The sequence below is a fragment of the Tupaia chinensis genome, unplaced genomic scaffold, assembly GCF_000334495.1.
Source record: "Tupaia chinensis unplaced genomic scaffold, TupChi_1.0 Scaffold000046_3, whole genome shotgun sequence".
Lineage (NCBI taxonomy): Eukaryota > Metazoa > Chordata > Mammalia > Scandentia > Tupaiidae > Tupaia > Tupaia belangeri.
The window spans coordinates 4,865,481-4,884,020 of NW_006159504.1; the positions used below are offsets into that span (position 1 = coordinate 4,865,481).

Sequence of the window (18,540 nt, forward strand, 5' to 3'; positions counted from 1 at the left end):
GGAGGAAGATGGGACATGGCAGAGGGTGGGGAATTGGGAATCAGGGATGGCAAGACAAAGGGCAAGGTATGCAGGATGTAAGAATTGGAAAATTATTTGCTGAGAACATGTATGTTGATGTGCTTGATTGAGCCAATGCACAGTGTATTTTGGATGGAAAATTCATTTGTGTGTTGTGATGGTGTATAGTGAATTAATGTAGAAAATGAATAAATTTAAAATTAAAAAAAGGAAAAAAAGAATTACTCTGATGTACATTTTTTAAGAATTACTTTTTTAAAGAATTATTTATTTATTTTATTTAGTATTAATATTATTTTTAAATTTTGCTATAGGGCACATGTGCTCACTAAAGAGAGAGAAAAAGAGAGAGAAAGCGAGCTGCCAAGGCCAGGACTTGAATCATAGACATTCACGTGGGAGTCCAGAGCCCCAACCACCATGTCACCTTCTGTCCCTATACATACATTTTAAATGAATGCATATTGGGAAAAGGGAAAAAAGCAGACCATAGAAATCTTAAAATTGTGTTCACAGAGAATGTAATTCCTTGGCAAGTTTTAAAAGAATGGTTATTTCCTAGAATCAAATCCATACTAAAGGAAAACCCAGTGGTCACCATCGAGCATCTCCACGTATGTGGAGGAATTTGCCTCACTTGCAGGGACAGAGATGCCAGTGACCAGCTGAGTTCAGGGCACCCCAACTCTCCAGTAGCTTCTCTCCTCCTTCATCTATCAAGTGTCTGCTCCTTGAACAGAAGAGTGCTTCGTTTTTTTACCTCTATTTGGCCAGGACCTGCTACTGTGCCACACCTGGCAGGTATGCAATTTTTTTCATGAGTAAATAGCTGAATAAATTAATATGCACAATGCACAAGTTCTCTAGAGTCGAGGACATGCAATCGCCCAGGCAATGACCTTGACACCTGGGTCCTCACAGCACACACTCGTGTCTCGTGGGCCCTAAGCTGAACCTCTCTGTGTGCACATGGGAGGCCACGGGTCTTTACCAGCAGAGACTGGACTGCCATGCGACAGGCTGGAGATCAGCAGCTGAGCGGTTACTCTCTATGCCATGACTATGACCGAACTAAACAACATAGCGCATAGACTAATTCACAATGGAGGGAAATCGATTTCTGTTTTGGCTTGTTTTAGAGAGAGAGATGTTTGCTATAGGGTGTGTGCATTTGCTATTGAGACAGAAACAGAGAGACAGAAAGCAAGAAATCACCTCCCCCCTCAGAGGGTATGGCCAAGTGCAATCCCTTCTCCATTCTCCTCTCAGGATTCTGGGCATGCATGCACACGTGCCTGGCCTGAGGTTTTTTGTTTGTTTGTTTGTTTGTTTGTTTTTTGAGAGGTTTTCACTATAGGGCGCGTGCGCTCGCCAGACAGACAGAGAGAGACATAGAGACGGAAAGCGAGAAATCACCCCCCAAGGGGGATGGTCACCCTGCAATCCCTTCTCCTCCATTCTCCTCTCGGGATCTTGGGCACACACGCACACGCACCCACAGTGAGTTTTAAGCCACCGGGTCCAGGACGCGAACCGTGGTCAACTACGTGGGAGTCCAGCGACATAGCCATTATGCTAACTGCTGGTTCCCATCCTGGCGTGAGTTTTAAGCTGCCAGTTCTGGGGCTTGAGCCACAGTCAACTACATGGGAGTCCAGTGACGTAACCACTATGCAATCTCCTGATCCCAATTTCTGTTTTGTTTGTTTGATTAAGTTCATGTATTCCTTTCTTCCATGAGCTGAGGTGGGGAGCAAAGGGGAGCAGAGAGAGAGAGAGACACCTTGAGCAGTGTCTTCACATCACGGCCCACCCCAGTCTCAGCCAGCAGGGGTGTTTGGGGCATGTGTAAGCCCAGCATGTTCAGAGAGGTCTCCAGACAAGAACTCAGAACATTCTAGTACGAGTAGAAGCATCGTGTTATTACTGGCTCCTTACTATTTCTACTTTTAATGCATTTTGTTTTCACATTCATAACAACTGTTCCAAATAGAAAGGGACAATTTAATCACTCTCATCACAAAATTTTGCAAACTAAGGATCAGAGTTTAAGTGATTCACGTGTGACCATATAGTTAAGAAATGACAGAGATAAACTTGTAACCTGATTTTCCTATTTTCATTATACAAGAGAATTCAAAAAATTGTGGAAAAGTGGAATTAAAGTCCAAATTTATCTTGGTGCAATAAGCAGTGTAATCTATGCATGGTTTTTTCATGACACTCGGTTTTCATGAGCTTTTTCAAGACCTCTTGTATTTGCATCTTATTAGTATAATGTATAAGAGCTCACAGTTCGTACACATCACTTCTTTTGATCTTAAATGATATAGACGAGTAGGAGGACCAGGTATTATTGATGTCCTACATATGAAGGCCTTGACCCTCAGCCAAGTTGAGAGTAACAACCAAGCTCACAGAACCAGCAGAGAGCTTGGCAAGTCTTTGAGAAACAGAACAGGAACCTGTTTTCTCAGTTCTAATCCAGTTTTCTTTTCATGGCAGTATATTTATTACAGAAGGCAACAATATTAGATATTCCAAAGAAAGAGAATTACTAGTCCCAAGGAGAGAAGTTCTGCAGCTCTGGTTTTGAGGCAATGATGTGGCCCCAGCAGCTGGGAGAAGGCCTGATGGATAGCCCAGCTGCAATGAAAAGGACAAGAGGGAGCCTGGCTCTGCAGAAGGATGGACTAAGTTGGGACCAGCAGTTGGCATAATGGCTATGTCGCTGGACTCCCATGTATTTCTCCTCAGTTTAAGTCCCAGACCTGGTGGCTTAAACTCACACTGGGCGTGGGTGCATGTGTGTCCAAGATCCCGAGAAGAGAATGGGATCAACCCCTTGGGGGAGGGTGTTGATTTCTGGCTTTCTGTCTCTCTGTCTTTCTGGTGAGCGCACGTGTCCTATAACAAAAACCTCTCCATAAAAAAAAAAAAAAAAAAAAAAAAAGAAGAAGGCTGGACTACGTGACAGCACACCTGTTGCATGGAAACAGCAAACTGTCATCCTCCTCTTCAGACTTAACGATGAGTCTCTCAAGAAACCATCCATTGCCTGTGCAAATTGACAAAGGAGATGAACTCTTTAGTGTGCATATACCAGCACTGTGACTTCATTCGTGACTCTTTAAATGTTTCTCTTTTTATTTTTTTTTTAAAGTAAGCTTATCCGGCAACTTGAATAAAACAATACACACATCCAAATTACACCAGTGGAGAAATGAAAGCAGCAGTGAACGATCTACTCAGAGCAGGAGAAGCAGAGGAAAGGGAGCATTCCCTATTAGGGACACAAACTATCTATACAATTTTTAAAAAATTACTTAAAAGCACATGAGGACATAGAAGCATGGAAAATGGTTATGGATACTGGATACAGTGTGGGAGGAGGCTGGGAGAAGGGGGAGAATGTGAGGAAAGATATTAAGGATAAAAATAGAGCAGCAAGACATTTACCAGACACAGAAATGGATTATTGTCTGTTGATGGTAACGTGTACAATATCCTCAGTGGGACTGGTGTGACGTGTATTCATGTTGGGAGAATTCACTTTACAAGCTAAGTGATGTATAGTGATTGAAGGTATAAAAGAAAATTAAAATAAATATTTAAAAGCACATGAACCAAGAATAAAGAGAGAAGTACATTTATATAAATGTGTTTCAGTTATATCAAGTTATGGAAGATTGATACATTTAAATGATAGTGGAAAATAATAATCATTCTTAATGGTGAGTATTTAGAAGTTATCACTGATTACTTTTCAATGCCATTAGAAAAATAAAAAGGAGGGCCAACCTGTGCCCTAGTGGGTAAGGTGACTAAGTCCCGCGTGGCAGACTGTTCAGTTCAATTTCCAGACTCACTCAATTGAAAAACACGAATGGACATATGGGTGTGCTCAAAATCCTGAAAGGACAGAGATGGAGGAGAGGGGATTGCTGTGTGAATGTGCCCCATGGAGGGTGCTTCTCGGCCTGCCTTCTCTCTCTCTCTGTCTGTCTCTTTCCAGTGAGTGCATGTACCCTCTGGTAAATTTAACAGAAAAAAGAAAGAAGCAGATAAAGTAAGAAAGAGGAAAGCAGGGAGGGAAAGAAAGAGGAAGAAGGGAGAAAACAAAGCAGCAGGAAAGAAGAAAGAAAAATAATAATTTCTGGAAAAAAAGAAATTGAACTGCCATTACTCACAGGTGATATGACTTACTAAATTAAAAAATCGAAGAAAGTACTGAAATAGTGAAATAAGAAATGAAAATAACAACTAACTATATAAAACCCAGTGCATTTCTAGTGATGAAGAAGGAAAAAATTTAAAAAGTTAATAGAGGTGGCAATGTTGAGTCGCTATAAAAATGTAAGACTCTGAAAGTGAATCTAAAAACAGATGCAGCGTAATTTATAGAAAAATTATCTAAATTTAAGGAATGACATCAAAGAAGGCCTGAATGAACGGAGATCTATTCTGGATTCAGCAGGGAGAAACAGAGCTGTCATTTTCTCAGGCAGCAGTAAAACTTCAGTGTAGTTAAACCAAGTTCATACAGCGTTTCAGCAGAAAGCCAGCACGCTGATGGTAAAGTACATGTGGGTGAGAAAGCTCCACGAACATAACGGGCACTTCTGGATCAGGTAAGACAGGAGGTTCACCCAACAGCGACAGAGCAAAATCTGTTGTAAATCTGCACAAATTAAAGCCATGCGGAGCCAGTGCTGGCTAGGTGAGGTGAACATGGAAGAGAAAAGAGAATTCAGAATTGACCTGCCCCATTTATCCACCTTGCTGCAGCTGGGCCTTCTCTGCCTGGTAGTACAGAACCATGAGAGGATGGCCAGCTGACACCATGCCGAGCGATCACGGTAGTCAGGTGGGAAATGATGACGCTTGATGATCTTTAAACGTATTTATCAAAACATCCAAAATGGTCCAGCTTGGTGTACAGCTGGTAGCAAAATGAGCTACAGAGCTGGAGACCACATGGTCAGCTAGCTGCAGGTCTGGATCCCGGCGGGGGTAGGGCTGAAAACACACCCGGTATGCAAGCACGGCCAGGATCCTGACGGACAGGAGGGCTAAGGAAGGGGGATTGTGGAGTGATGACACTCTGTTAAGGGTTCTCCCTCTCTCTCTCTCTCACCCTCCCTCTCTACTACGAATAAAATAAATGAACATAAAAATATCAAAAGCCCTGAGACCAGCATATGATGTTGTGGTTGAGACACTGGGCACGTGTGTGTGTGTGTGTGTGTGTGTGTGCCCAAAATCCCAGAGGAGAATGGATGGAAAGGGACCGCAGCATGGCCATTCCCCGCAGGGGATGATTTCTCAGTTTTTCTCTCTCTCTCTGTCTCTGTCTCTCTCCAGCAAGTGCATGCACCCTATGGCAAAAATCCGGGAATGAAAAAAAAAAAGGAAAAAAAAACATTAATATTTAGTGCAATACAATTTAAAACATTATATACTGAAAATTTAAAAAAATATATTTTCTTGAAAAAAAGAATCCTAAATGGTGCTAGCCCTCTTTTTCTCATTATACAATTTGTCAAACAGAGCAAACATCTTTTCTTAGGTCTTAGCAAGTTGTCAAACTCCCTTCTATATTTAGATTGGCTTCCAACATTTTACCCTTTGTGCCTTCAGCGTCAGAGCGTATTCCTGAGAGTTCTTTTACTGTGAAGTTTTCACACTTCCATCTTGGCACGACCACTTTCCTTATTGGTGGGGATCAATGCTCGTCACCAAGTCCCTCTAGCGACATATATGAGGTCTCTCAAACAGCAGCAGTGTCAACATTCCCATAATTGTACACTTCTTCCATAATTCCCTTCACATTAGACTGGAATGTCACTTTCAACATTATTGCTTCCTTTTTTTTGATGTGTGTACAGTCTTTGAATTATACATTGTATAATTATAATGTATTCATCACTGGAAAACAAGGAGGCAACACACCTGCCTGCTTTGCTGTCTGCGCATGAACTTAGTAACAGATTCACAATGACCCCATCACCAGCAGATAGACTGAAAGGAATGAGGGGGTTGGCCATGTCAGTAGGTGCATCTGTTACTCAGGTGGTGACCTGCGGACTGACCTGCGGACTAAGAAGCTGACGACATCTGTACTTTATGCAATTGCAATTAATGTTGCAGCGTAACTTAAATTTGAACCATGTTGTTGGGGGCGAGTGTGTCATTTAACTAAGTCATGTAGCTGAATGTGTCTTTACCCAAGCCCGCAAAGCAAGGATGGCATGTATGTGACACGACTGACTTTGTAGAGCAAACAGGTAGGGATGGGGTGGTTGAGAAGCAGTGGTGCTACACTGGTTATCCGTGTGGGGAAAAAAATGGAAGTGATTCCATACTCAAATCATACAGAAAAATTTATTTCAGATTGAATGAATATTGAAATCCTAAGAACAAGATTTAAAATATATGTTCATACATGTATATAAGGATTTCTGTCTACCTACCTACCTGTCTGGAATACACTACAGATAGAGACTTTCTCAAACAAGACACAAAATATGTGATCATTAGAAAAACATGCTGCTAAATTCAACTACATTAAAATTAAGAGTTCAGTCATTGGCCCAGCCATGGTGTAGTGGTTAAGGCTGTCAGACTCTGCATAACTGACAGCACAGTTCAAGTTCCAGATCTGGTGACTTGAAATATATGCCAGGTCTGTGTGCGTGCGCGTGTGTGTGTGTGTCTGTGTGCGCACACACACACACGCTTGCACACATGCCCAAAATCCTGAGAGGAGAATGGAGGAAAAGGATTGTAATGTGGCCATCCCTGAGGGGTAGGGGGTGCTTTCCCAGTTTCACTCTCTTTCTCTGGCAAGCATGTGCACCCTAGGGCAAAAATTAAAAATAAAAACATAAAGGAATTTAGTTATCAAAATGCACACATGGGACGGCAGGTGGCGTGATGGCTAAGGTGCTGGACTCCTACATGACCGACTCCACAGTTCAAGTTCCAGACCCAGCATCTTGAAAACTACACCGGTGGTGTGTGCGTGTGCGTGCGTGTGTGTGTGTGTGTGTGTGTGTGTGTGTGTCTTTGCATACCCAAAATTCCAAAAGAAGAATGGAGAAAAAGGAATTGCAGTGTGATCATCTTCCCTGGGGGCGGCATGGGAGCGGTGTGATTTCTCAGTTTCCCTCTCTCTCTGTCTCTGTCTCTGTTTCTTTCCAGCATGTGCATGCACCCTGTGGCAAAAATCTAAAAAAAGAAAACAAATACACCACAAACTAGAGAAGAGACAGTGGCACCTCTGGTAGCTGCTCAGTATCTTTCAAGCTCCTTGCAGTGTAAGAACCCACAATTCCCAGATGTCTTTGCAGCTATGTATGAACGACGTGACTAATGTCTCAGTGACGCAACGGTACTAGAAGCCATGCGTGCAGTTTCTGTCTCACTGGCTGGAAAGACATTGTTGCCTGGGACATCCCCTCTTTTCCGTGTGCTTTGACCAACTCATGCAAAAGAGCACGAGACTTTAGTGACAGGAGAATAACCGAAGGGAAGGACCCTGGGTCTGTGACGGCTGGGCAGAGACACCTGGCCTGCCTGTTTCAGTTATGAGTGTGAAATAAGCTCCTAGCTTTTCTGTGTTAAGTTTATTTATTTTGTTCATAGTAGAGAGTGCCTGTTCATGCACTAGAGCAAGAGACAGAGAAAACCCCGAGCAGGGTCTTAGCATGCCTGATCCCCTTGTCAGGGTCGTGGGCATGTGCATGTCCTCCACGCTTTCAGACCCCCCGGGGACTATGACACCGTCAGCCATGTGGCCTCCAGCACTGCAGTTCGGTCGGCTACGGACTCATCTACCAGGCTGGGCCAGTTTTCATCTTTTTGCAGCTTCCTTTAACCATTTTTTCATTAGAATTCTCTTGCCTTTACCCTAAATATAGACAAGAACACATATTTCCACAGAAGGGGAAATTCGGTGACAATAAAAAGATAAAAGAATGTTCACCCTTCCTGGATCATCATAATGCCAGTTCAGGCTGCAGTGGGATACCAGTTTATACCCACTTCATAAAGGTAAAAATTGAAGCATTCCAGGTGTTGGTGAAAAAATAACGAAACAGAGGGGCCCACAAGTGGCATGGTGGTTACGGCTCTGGACAAACAGTGAGCCAACTTCAAGTCCCAGACCTGGAGGCTTGCTTTCCTGCTTTCCCTGTCTCTCTCTGTCTCTCTCTGTCTCAAATTAAATAAATGATGATGATAATAAATGAAATAAAGGAATTCTTAAAAAAAATTCTTAGGCACTGCTGATAGCAGTCAAGCTTAGTACAATCACCTGCTAAACGAGTGGTTTACTGTATTCAGCTGAATAATATCGTGTCCTTTGACCTCGCTATCGACTGGGAGGGTCTCGCCCCAGAGCAGCATTTCTCAGCCTCAGCGCTAAGGACAGCTGGATGATGCAGTGGGACTGTCCCGTGTGCCGTAGGACACGTAGCAGCATCTGGGTCTCTATGCACTAGTGCTGGCAGCCTACCCTGCCAGTTTCAACAATCCACAAAGTCCCCAGGCATTGCCAAATGTCCTGAGAGAGAAGAGAGGGCACATGTGTCCCCAGCTGGGAAACACCCCCCAGAGGAGCTCTTGCTTCTCCGCACCCGGGGCCATGGTGAGGACATTCATTTCATTCACTTCAGTTTGTGACACTCGAAGTAGAAATGCCACTAACAGGAGGTGGGTAACTGATTATCTGTAATAATGCAATAGACCCTCACACGGTGGTGAGAATAAATGATCCATAGCATTACATGTGAACATGTGAGAGTCGGTGACTCTTAGAAATGACCTTGAATAAAAAAAATACCAAGTCACAAACAACTTCACACGGTGCAAACACTATCCAAGTATTTTCAAGGATGCCTACTTAATCAGTAGATTTTTGTTGTTATTTTTTGGGCTTTAGGGTTTTTTTGTTTGTTTGTTTCTGTTTTTCACCAAGTGGGAAAAATCAAATGATAAACAAAAAAATCAGTAAGAATGCTTTGGGGGAGAGGTTAGGGGAGACAAATTCAGATAGAATCACCGGTATTGGTAATGTCCAGCCTTAGTTATCAGACTTTAGCCTAGTGGTTAGGAGGTCCCATTCCACGTGCCAGTTGTGGTTTGAATCTCCGCCTCAGCAGCTTGAAAAGCACAGTGGGTGTGTGTGTTTGTGTGCCCCAAATCCTGACAAGAGAGAAATGGAGGAGAAGGGATCGTGGAGTGACCACGCCCCTTTGGAGGGTAGTGCCCCTCCCCGTGTCTCTCTCTCTGCCAAGTGCATGCACTCCTCTAGCAACTAAAAAACAAATGAAGGGGACCAGCACAGGGCGTAATGGTTACATCGCTTGGCTCCCCCGGAGTGGACCGCACTGTGAGTCCCAGACCGGTGGCTTAAAAGCTCATGTCGGGCACACGAGGGCATGCGCCCAAGATCCCTAGAGGAGAATCCAGGAGAAGGGATTGCAGAGTGGCCTTTCCCCCGGGGGGTGATTTCTCACTTTCTGACGCTCTGGCAAGTGCATGTGCCCTATAGCAAAAATCTCTCTTAATAAATAAATAAATACAAATAAGAAGAATACAGAGTTGAGTGTAAATTTAAATTTGATAGCTCCATGGGAGATAGTAAAAATGACAGTAAGAAAGTAGAATAGACAGGACTTGGTTAACAGCTGTGCAGAGGTGGAGACGGAGGGGCGGGGCATGAAGGATGACTTCTGGGCGGCCAGTGGTGCAGTCTTGTGGGGCAGAGCCACATGGGACACTCCGGGTTCGTGTCCAGAGTCCCTGAGTGTGCTGGCGAATGCCTGCCCACCACCTGGGGCCAGCAGGCCCCTTGAGGGCTTTCTCTCTCTCCTGTTCATGTAAGAAACAAATGATTAAACTGTAAAACAAGAATGATTCCAAGTTTCTGATTTACTGGAGTATATGAGCTAAGCAGACTAACACACACACACATGCACACACACATAATTTTGTATTCTTTCTCAGTAAACGTTCTTCATAACAGTGTGAGTGTGCTTTTGTAAGTAATACGATATGCCTAGCCTGACAAAACGTCACTGAAGTGTAATTTCCTAGGAGAAATTACTTTCTCATCTCAATTGTGCATGATCGTAGATCTATCTTTCACCTGCCTGTTATACTATTTTTAATACATTCACAAAACAGTCTTCTTACCAAGAATCCAAATCTTACCTGGACCTGTCCCATCATGACTAATCAGAACTTTCTTCAATTTTCCAAGAGACACAGCCTTGATAGAGAAAATATCAACCTGTACAATAAAGAAAAATATGTGACCATTGAGACATTTCCTTTCTCATGGAAAAAAAAATAGCATTACTACTACTCCTGTACTGAGGTATATATTAGTGTATTGCCCTCTAGGAACACCTCGCTGCACTGTTACTACTGCTGTTATAAAAATCACCACTTCCTAGTGGGTCGTCAGAAAAGTCGTGATGCATTTTGCATAGAAAAATATAACATGACTTTTTCTGACGACCCAATATTTTATGTGCAAATTTCTACATTATGCTTTGTGAGAGACACACAATATGTAGCACATAATTCTTTTGTTAATTTGCTGTGGGTATGAGTGCTCACTGGAAACAAGAGGGGGAGAGAGGGAGTAAGAAAGCACCTCTCCAGAGGGGATCCCATGCTGCAGTCCCTCCATTCTCCTCCAGAGATTTTGGGGCACATATGCACTCACACCTGGCATGGTCCTCAAGTTTCCAGGTCCAGGACCTGAACTGCACAGTTAGCCATGTGAAATCCAGCCCCCTCAACCACTGCGCCCCCTGGTCAGTCCATAGCATAGCATTCTTGCTCTCCTCAGTCATGTGAAATAGTAAAAAGATGTAAAGCTCAATCAGGAATTCTATTTAAGACAGCGTGTTACCGTGTCGTGAGCCTCCTGCGTAGCTGACACAAGACCACACCCACCTCTTTTCTGAGGCAGTTTCTCTGTTTCCTGGACCAGCCTCAAGCTCACAATCCTCCCACCTCAGCCCACAAGTCACTGGGAACACAGAGGCATGTCACCCTGCCCGGCCTTTGGGTTGGACTGGGAAGCGAACCTGGGCCTTTCATTGGTCCAAGCCAAAGAACTCGGCATCTTAGCAGTGCGCATCAGCATGGCTGAGCCGTGGCATTTATTTTTAATCAACTACTAGTGGTAATTACAGGTTGTGTCTTCCTTACTATATGCCAACTCCTTTACTTGTTTTTTATATATTAACTCATTTCGTCCAGAACACCCCCCAAGTAAGTTCTACTCCCTTTCTCATCTCACAGGGGAGAGACTAAAGCACACAGAGATCTCACTTGCCCCAGATCAGCACCTCGTCAGTGATGGGACCAGAACTCAGATGTGGGGAGGTGCCTCCCCAAAGCCTACTTTCCACACTGTCTTTCCATCTCTCGGCATCTTTTGTCTTTGAAATAAATTGTGCATATGTTTGTCTTTTAAATAAATTGTGCATTTGTCTGTATATGCAACATGGGACTTTGAAAATGAACTATGAAATAGATACAAACGCACACTCCTCCAACATATCCATGGGAGCAACAGAATGCTGCTGACACCCCAACACCTCGCCTGCCCTCCCCAGGTGTATGTGTCTTTCTGTGAGTTTGCACACATTTCTATTAGGAAAACAGTCGGGTTATAGGGCGCCCCTATGTTCAGCTTTGGTAGATAAAACCAGGTTCTCACCTGTACTTCCTTTCTGGAGCCTCAGATTCTCAAGCCCTACTTTCTGGGTAGCTCTCCAGTGCCCATAAACTAATGTAAAGGCCTTCTCCATGGTGCAGCGTGAAGCGCGGCTCAGAGAAGCCAGATCTCACATGGCCACTGAACATCTCGCTTTTTCAAATGCAATATTGAAAAGTCTGTGTGCACCACACATGAGCGTTCAAAGCTGCAGTGCCACCCGCCATAGTAGGCTGCCCCTGCCTGGGCTGGAGCAGCTCGGGAGGCTTAGCTGCAGCTCCTCGGCAAGCTGCGTGGGAGCGCGAGTCTGTAACCCTAGCTCCTGGGAGGCCGGGGCAGGGGTAGCAATGGGGAGACGCTGTTGTCAAATACCTCTCTCCTCTCTTCCCTCCCCTGCACCAGTGCCTGCTCAATCTCTCTCTCTCTCCTCTCTCCTCTCTCTTTCACACACACACACGCGCGTGCACACACACACACACACCACATTGTAAAACAAGCGCCCCATAGGTTATTCAATTCTTATTGTCGGGCTGGCCCTCAGCACAGGGTGTGGAGGGAGCTGGATCCCACATGGCCGAAATCAGTTTGAATCTCAACCCAGGCAGCTTGAAAAACATGCTGGGGGTGTGTGGATGTGTACCCCAAATCCCCAGGACGGAAAGTGGAGAAGCAGGGCTTGCAGGATGACTCTGCCCCACTGGAGGGGGTTGCTTTCTCCTCTCTCTGTCTTTCTCTCTCTGGTCAGTGCACACACCCTTTGGCAATTAAAAAAATTATTAAAATGATAAATTTTATTATATATATTTTACCACAATTTTAAAAATTTTCATTCCTAGATTACCTCCAATATCATGATTTTTGCTTACCATTTTCACATAAATTTAAAAATTAGACTACCAGTTTTCAATTTTTAGAAAATCTTCCTGGGCTTTTGATTGATTGCACTAAAGCAGATCAGCTGGATAGAAGTGAGAACTATATAACATTGTTGGGTCTTCCCATACAGGAATTATCTACTTCTCTGCTAATCTATGTCTTTTTAACTTTCTCAAATAGCATTTCATAATCTCCATGCACTTGTCCTGCCTTAACTACCCACAAAGGGCCCATGGGTGGAGTGACCCTGATGACGCCAGGCCTAGGACATGGGCTCCCTTCCCCAAGGCTGCTTCGGCCATGGCTGCTCTTGGTGCCAGCCTGCCCGCTGAAGCCCTGGAGGGACCAGCCCTGTTGTCTCCAGCTGTGACCTCCAGAATACACGCTCCTATTGGCTCTCCCTCGCCTCTCTCTCTCTCTCTCCTTCTCTCCCTCTCTCTCTCCCCGTCCCCTCTCTCTCTCTCTTCTTCCCCCTCTCTCTCTCCATTCCCTCGCTGCTGCTTCCGAGTCACCTTCCCCACTGACCTGCAGAACTGGCCCTAGGTCTGCTTTGGGAAGCTCACACCAGCGTCTCACCTTTCTTTCAGGTGCAGGTTAATGGGGACCCTGTTTACTGTGGGGCTGGAATCCTGGCCCGACCACCTAATCCCTACACACCTCGGGCTCTCCACCGCCACCTTCTGACCGGCTCCTTGCTTCTAGGCTTCAGCTTACAAATGGTGGAAGGCTGGGCTGAAACCAGGTTCCCACCCGCTCTTTTCTACGGCCTCAGATTCTCAAGCCCTAGCTGCTGGGTAGCTCTCCAATGCCTTTAAGACTAAGGTAAAGGCCTTCTCCACGGTGCAGCGTGGCGTGTGGCTCGGAGAGGCCAGATCCACACGGCCACTGGAGATCCAGTCTGCCCTGAGCATGTGCGTGAGCACCCAAGACCTGACCCAGCCCCGAACCAGGGGAGCAGCTTCTCTCTCACACCTGTGCACGCGGGTGCTCTCACATGAACAAAGAACAATTTTTTTAAAATGTTCCAAAGATGCTTCAGAGGTCAGCAGGGGGCGTGGCGGTTAAAAGCACCTGGCTCCCACCGGACTGACTCGTGGCCGGAGTCTCCAGATTGTGCAGCTTGGAAAACACCCCAAAGGTGTGTTACACGTCCAAAACCCCAAAGGAAAATGGAGAAGTGGTTGCAGCCTGGCCACCCCCGGGAAGGGGGGCGATTTTCTCGCGTTCATTTGCTCTCTGTCTCTCTGTGAGCACACACGCCCTCTATCAATCAACCAATTAAAATGAGATAATAATGGTAACAGAAAAGGTGCTTCACCCAAGGTAGCCAGGTGTTCTCAGCAGGGTGTGTTTTGTTACAAGGAGCCTCAGCCTCAGTGGAAGAATCTTAGAGTTTATTCCTGGTGTGGTGCTGGTTTCCTAACAGAAAAACAAAACGGGGATTTACCTAGCAGTTGCTTCGCCCCTGGTTAACCCTATCTCTACTCAACAACACAGGGAAAAGAAATGTAGTCCAAAAACCACAACTCTGCCCCTACTTCCTACTGGGTATCACATGCGCATCCCAGAAACTTCCTGTTTGTGTTTCTTTTTCATTAAAGAAATTAGAGGGAGATGGTAGGTAGACGCCCAGGAAGACCTTCCTGTTACCTGTCCACGCTGAAACTGGACTTTGTTGTTCGTGGATCGATGAAGCCTCCGCGTTCCGGAATCTCCTCTGGTGCCGACGAGGTTGATAAATACGTGAGCCTCGGTTTCCGCCCCGAGCCTTGAGCCAGTGTACACGTGAACCTCATAGACCACCACTAAAAAGGCACAGATCTGGCATTATCATTCTCATTTTCGTTTCTCTCTTTGGACATAGTAAGATGCTCCATGAGGGATTCTGAGCACTCTCTAATCTAGTTTCGGTGAGTGTCCCTTCCGTGGCTGGCCCGCTCCCTTCCTGACGCACATCCTGCTCAAGCAGACGCCGCCATGGACCGTGTATCTCGTTCATACAGACTCCTGGCAAGTCCCAGAACTACTGCTTCAAAATCGTCATTGCTAGCAACGGTGTTCTTTCACTCACCACTGCACTTTCACCGGTATTATGAGAAGTTGTATTAAAACACACAAAAAAACTCTCCCCCCTCTTAATTAGATGAACATGGCCATTTTTCTTCCTGAACGTTGGTGATTCTAAGCTCAGCTGGTCACACAGGCTGCTACGTCTTGGAGGTGACTGTTCCAGGAATGGCATTTTTAATAGCCCTCTGGAGAGAGAGAAGATACAAAGATCCTGGAGAGCTGCGCATTTAAATACAATTTTTTAAAAAGAGCCCAGTGAGGTACCAGCGAATTATACTCCACTACCTTTGACCTTGGAATTAAGGACACTAGTTAGAAAAGGGATTGGCCTTCCCGGTGCTACCAATATGCGTAATATCTTGGGAGCACGGAGAGCCTTTCATTCCACGTTCCTAGAACTCTTTCTGGATGATACTCTTATAAGTGAGCACTTGCATTTATAGACACTCTGCTAACATTCCCCAGGAAACTTGCGCCAGCAAGTCCAAGCACGGGAACAAGGTGAGTGAGGAACATCGCCTGTTTCTCCCGTGCCTGACCTTTAAAAAGATGAATGTGGCATACCGGGAAATGGTGTAAACAGAGGAGATACAGCAGCTTCTTTCTGCAGTCTTACATATTCTGAAAAACCCCGAGTGAAAACACCCCTGCCGGGTTTAAGCAGAAAACTAGAACACTGCTCTTGGATTCAGGACGACCAAAAAAATCTCTAGAACTGCCTGTGAACGGAGGGCTGGTCTTGAGCCCTGGAACTGCGTGGGCTACACTAAACAAAACCTCAGCTCGAATTCTTCAGGAAATGGAGAAGAGTGGATTTCTTTATAGAAAAACCAAGCTTCTGCTTACTGAAAATAATAATAATAATAATTTCAGGTGAATAGTGAACTTGTTTATAACCTTTTAAAAAAAGAGGAGACTTGGAACCAGCAGATGGCATAACAGTTACATGGCTGGATTCCCTCATAGTCGACCATGGTTCGAGTCCTGGACCTGGTGACTTAAACCTCACACTGGGTGCATGTGCATACGTGCTTAAGATCCTGAGAAGAGAATGGAGGAGAAAGGACTACAGCATGGCCATACCCTCTGAGGGGGGGTGATTTCTCGATTTCTGTCTCCTGCCTCTCTCTGTCTCTCCAGCGAGTACATGCACCCTATAGCAAAAATCTCTCTTTAAAAAAAAAAAAAGTGACTTAGGGACCAGCAGTTACTGTAATGGCTATTTTGCTGGACTCCCATGTAGTTGACCATGGTTCAAGTCCCGGGCCTGGCAGCTTAAACTCATGCCAGGCACATGTGCATGTGTGCCCAAGATCCTGAGAGGAGAATAGAGGAAAAGAGATTGCGGTGTGGCCATCCCCCCTGGGAGATGACTTCTCGCTTTCTATCTCTCTGTCTCTTTCTGTCTTTCTGGCAAGCGCATGCACCCTATAGCAAAAACCTCTCCAAAACAAAACAAAAAAAAAGGTGACTTAAAATTATTAAAATGTGGGGAACCAGCAGTTAGCGTAATGGCTATGTCGCTGGACTCCCACGTAGTCGACCACGGTTCGTTTCCCGGACCCGGTGGCTTAAAACTCACGCCAGGCGCGTGTGTGTGCGTGCCCAAGATCCCGAGAGGAGAATGGAGGAGAAGGGATTGCGGCGTGACCATCCCCCCTGAGGGGTGATTTCTCGCTTTCTGTCTCTATGTCTCTCTCTGTCTGTCTGGCGAGCGCACGAGCCCTACAGTGAAAATCTCTCAAAAAAAAATATTAAAATGTGTATGAAGAAAATTAAATGAATAGTTAAAGACTTAAAAACAAGGTCAAATTAAAAATTATTTAGGGCAGAAACTGTATGTTTACAACCCAAAGAACAGCCCCCAGACTATTGTCCACACCCCTAATAAACGAAGGCTCTTGTGCCGATCCATTCTGCTACTTCTCCACAGTGTCCCCGAAGCGGCCACAAATTCATTAGGCTAAACACGTGCACAGAACAGACAACACCACCAGTACCTGCCTCTGCTACGCAAATAAAGAAAAGTAAAGTTAGAACAAGGTGATTATCACAGTTGAGCACTATGTTTTATTCTCACACCATATCAAAAAGTTAGATAGTTCATGTTGGAAGATGAAAGAAAACACAATCCCAGATGAAGAAACTGACATTTTGCTAGAATCCGTAGCATTAATTCTGTTTTAATTGTATTAGACAATATAATTCACTAAGAATTTGCCATAGTTCTGCAACAAAAAACAAGTAGTCTTTTTTAGAATGTTAAATTTATAACAATAAATTCTAACTCCAGACTTTTTCATAACCCTTACAGCAATTGAAAGTCTTCCTTGGGACCAGCAGATGGTGTTATCGTTATATCACTGGACTCCCATGTAGTTGACCCCAGTTCGAGTCCCGGACCCAGAGGCTTAAACTCACGCCGGGCATGTGTACGTGTGTGGCCAAGATCCTGAGAGGAGAATGGAGGAGAAGGGATTTCAGCGTAGCCATTCGCCCTGGGGCGGGGGGTGATTTTTCGATTTCTGTCTGTCTTTCCAGCAAGTGCATGTACCCGATAGCAAAAATCCCTCTTTAAAAAAGAATAATAATAATAATCCTTTGCTGACATAACCCAAAGGGAGAATTTAAAGGATTCTTAGTATGCTGAGTGGACGCACCCTAAAATACCATTTGTTTCAGATGAGCCTTAGCCAGGGAGTCCTTGCCTCATTCCTATTCCATGGGGGAGGAACATCAGCTGATGTTGACTTAAAGGCAGGGCCGCGAGTACCTACCTAACAAATATTCATGTTGTTGTTAAAACATGTAAGACTAGTAAATTATCTGTACCCTGAGAGAGGGCCATTCCACACACAAGAAGAACTCCTGGAGGAGCCCAATAGTAAATATAAAACGTAACTTAGAAGAAAACTTAAAATTACTCAGAATTTCAACAAATACAAAGGTGGGTTATCAGAAGGCAATGTTTCACAGAATGGAAGTCATTTTACCCAAAAATATTAAGACACAGGCATTGCTAATCAATCATTTGGACTATATATGATCTCTTTTTTTTTTCAGAATTATTTTATTTAACTTTTTTTTTGAGGTGAACACTTCAATGTTTATTCACATGCTTTTGTTTTCTCTTTTAAGAATCAAAGTTTCCCAAATTAAATCTTTCTGCTAATATTACTATATATGCCTAAAAAAGAGGGGGGGAAAAAGCAGGACTTTTTTAAAAATCAGGACAGGAAGAAGGTATTCGAAAATCATTAAATTAGTCCTCTTTGCTCCAAGTGAAATTAAGAAGAAAATGGTTGGTTTCTAACAGGGACCAAACCAAAATCCAAGCATCACTCCCACCCTAGCCGGCCCACCCCACACACCAACAGGGGAAACAGCTACAGCCCGACGTGTTGCTCTGCGAGAGCTGGGCCCACCCAGGCTCTGCGGTGGCCTCTTTGGTCCAGTGGGACTCAGCGCTGGGTGGCCTCGGGCTGTAGTAGGACCCTGCAGGGCTGGAGGGGGTCGGGGTTCAGAATCTTCTTGAAGCTCCTCTGTCAGCTCTCACCTGCATCTTCCCATGGCCTCTCCCTGGGCCAGGGCTCCCAGCAAGAGCGGTCCCTACTTAGTCGTGGGCTGGAGGCTGTCCTCTTCTCGCTTCACTGTCCCACTCTGATCATCCTCGATCTCCCCTTCCTCCCCACTGAACTCATCATGGGCCCATCTGGGGCTGGTGCTCGATTTCTAGAACATGAACCAGACTCGGCCCTGGGGATAGGCTCCTCCGCCCCAGCCCCGGCTCACCCACTTGCCACTGCCTTGCTTTTGGGGGTGTACTCTGGGTC

General features: G+C 45.0%; 1 protein-coding gene and 1 pseudogene across 3 annotated transcripts in view; both read right to left on the reverse strand.

The window, feature by feature from the left end:
* The window catches only part of LOC102475006 (lipoxygenase homology domain-containing protein 1-like), a 76,834-nt gene that overhangs the window by 4,906 nt on the left and 53,388 nt on the right, over window positions 1-18,540 (reverse strand). For 2 of the 3 annotated variants that reach the window (XM_027773783.1, XM_027773782.1), the window contains exons 3-5: window positions 14,288-14,442; window positions 10,240-10,318; window positions 3,004-3,079 (exon numbers count right to left, since the gene is read on the reverse strand). In XM_027773783.1, coding sequence (XP_027629584.1) covers window positions 3,004-3,079; window positions 10,240-10,318; window positions 14,288-14,442 — 310 coding nt within the window. The remainder of the gene's footprint in view (window positions 1-3,003; window positions 3,080-10,239; window positions 10,319-14,287; window positions 14,443-18,540) is intronic. The other variant, XM_027773786.1, reaches the window with a different exon arrangement.
* Window positions 18,317-18,540, reverse strand: part of LOC114004448 (thyroid hormone receptor-associated protein 3-like) — a 3,008-nt pseudogene continuing 2,784 nt past the window's right edge.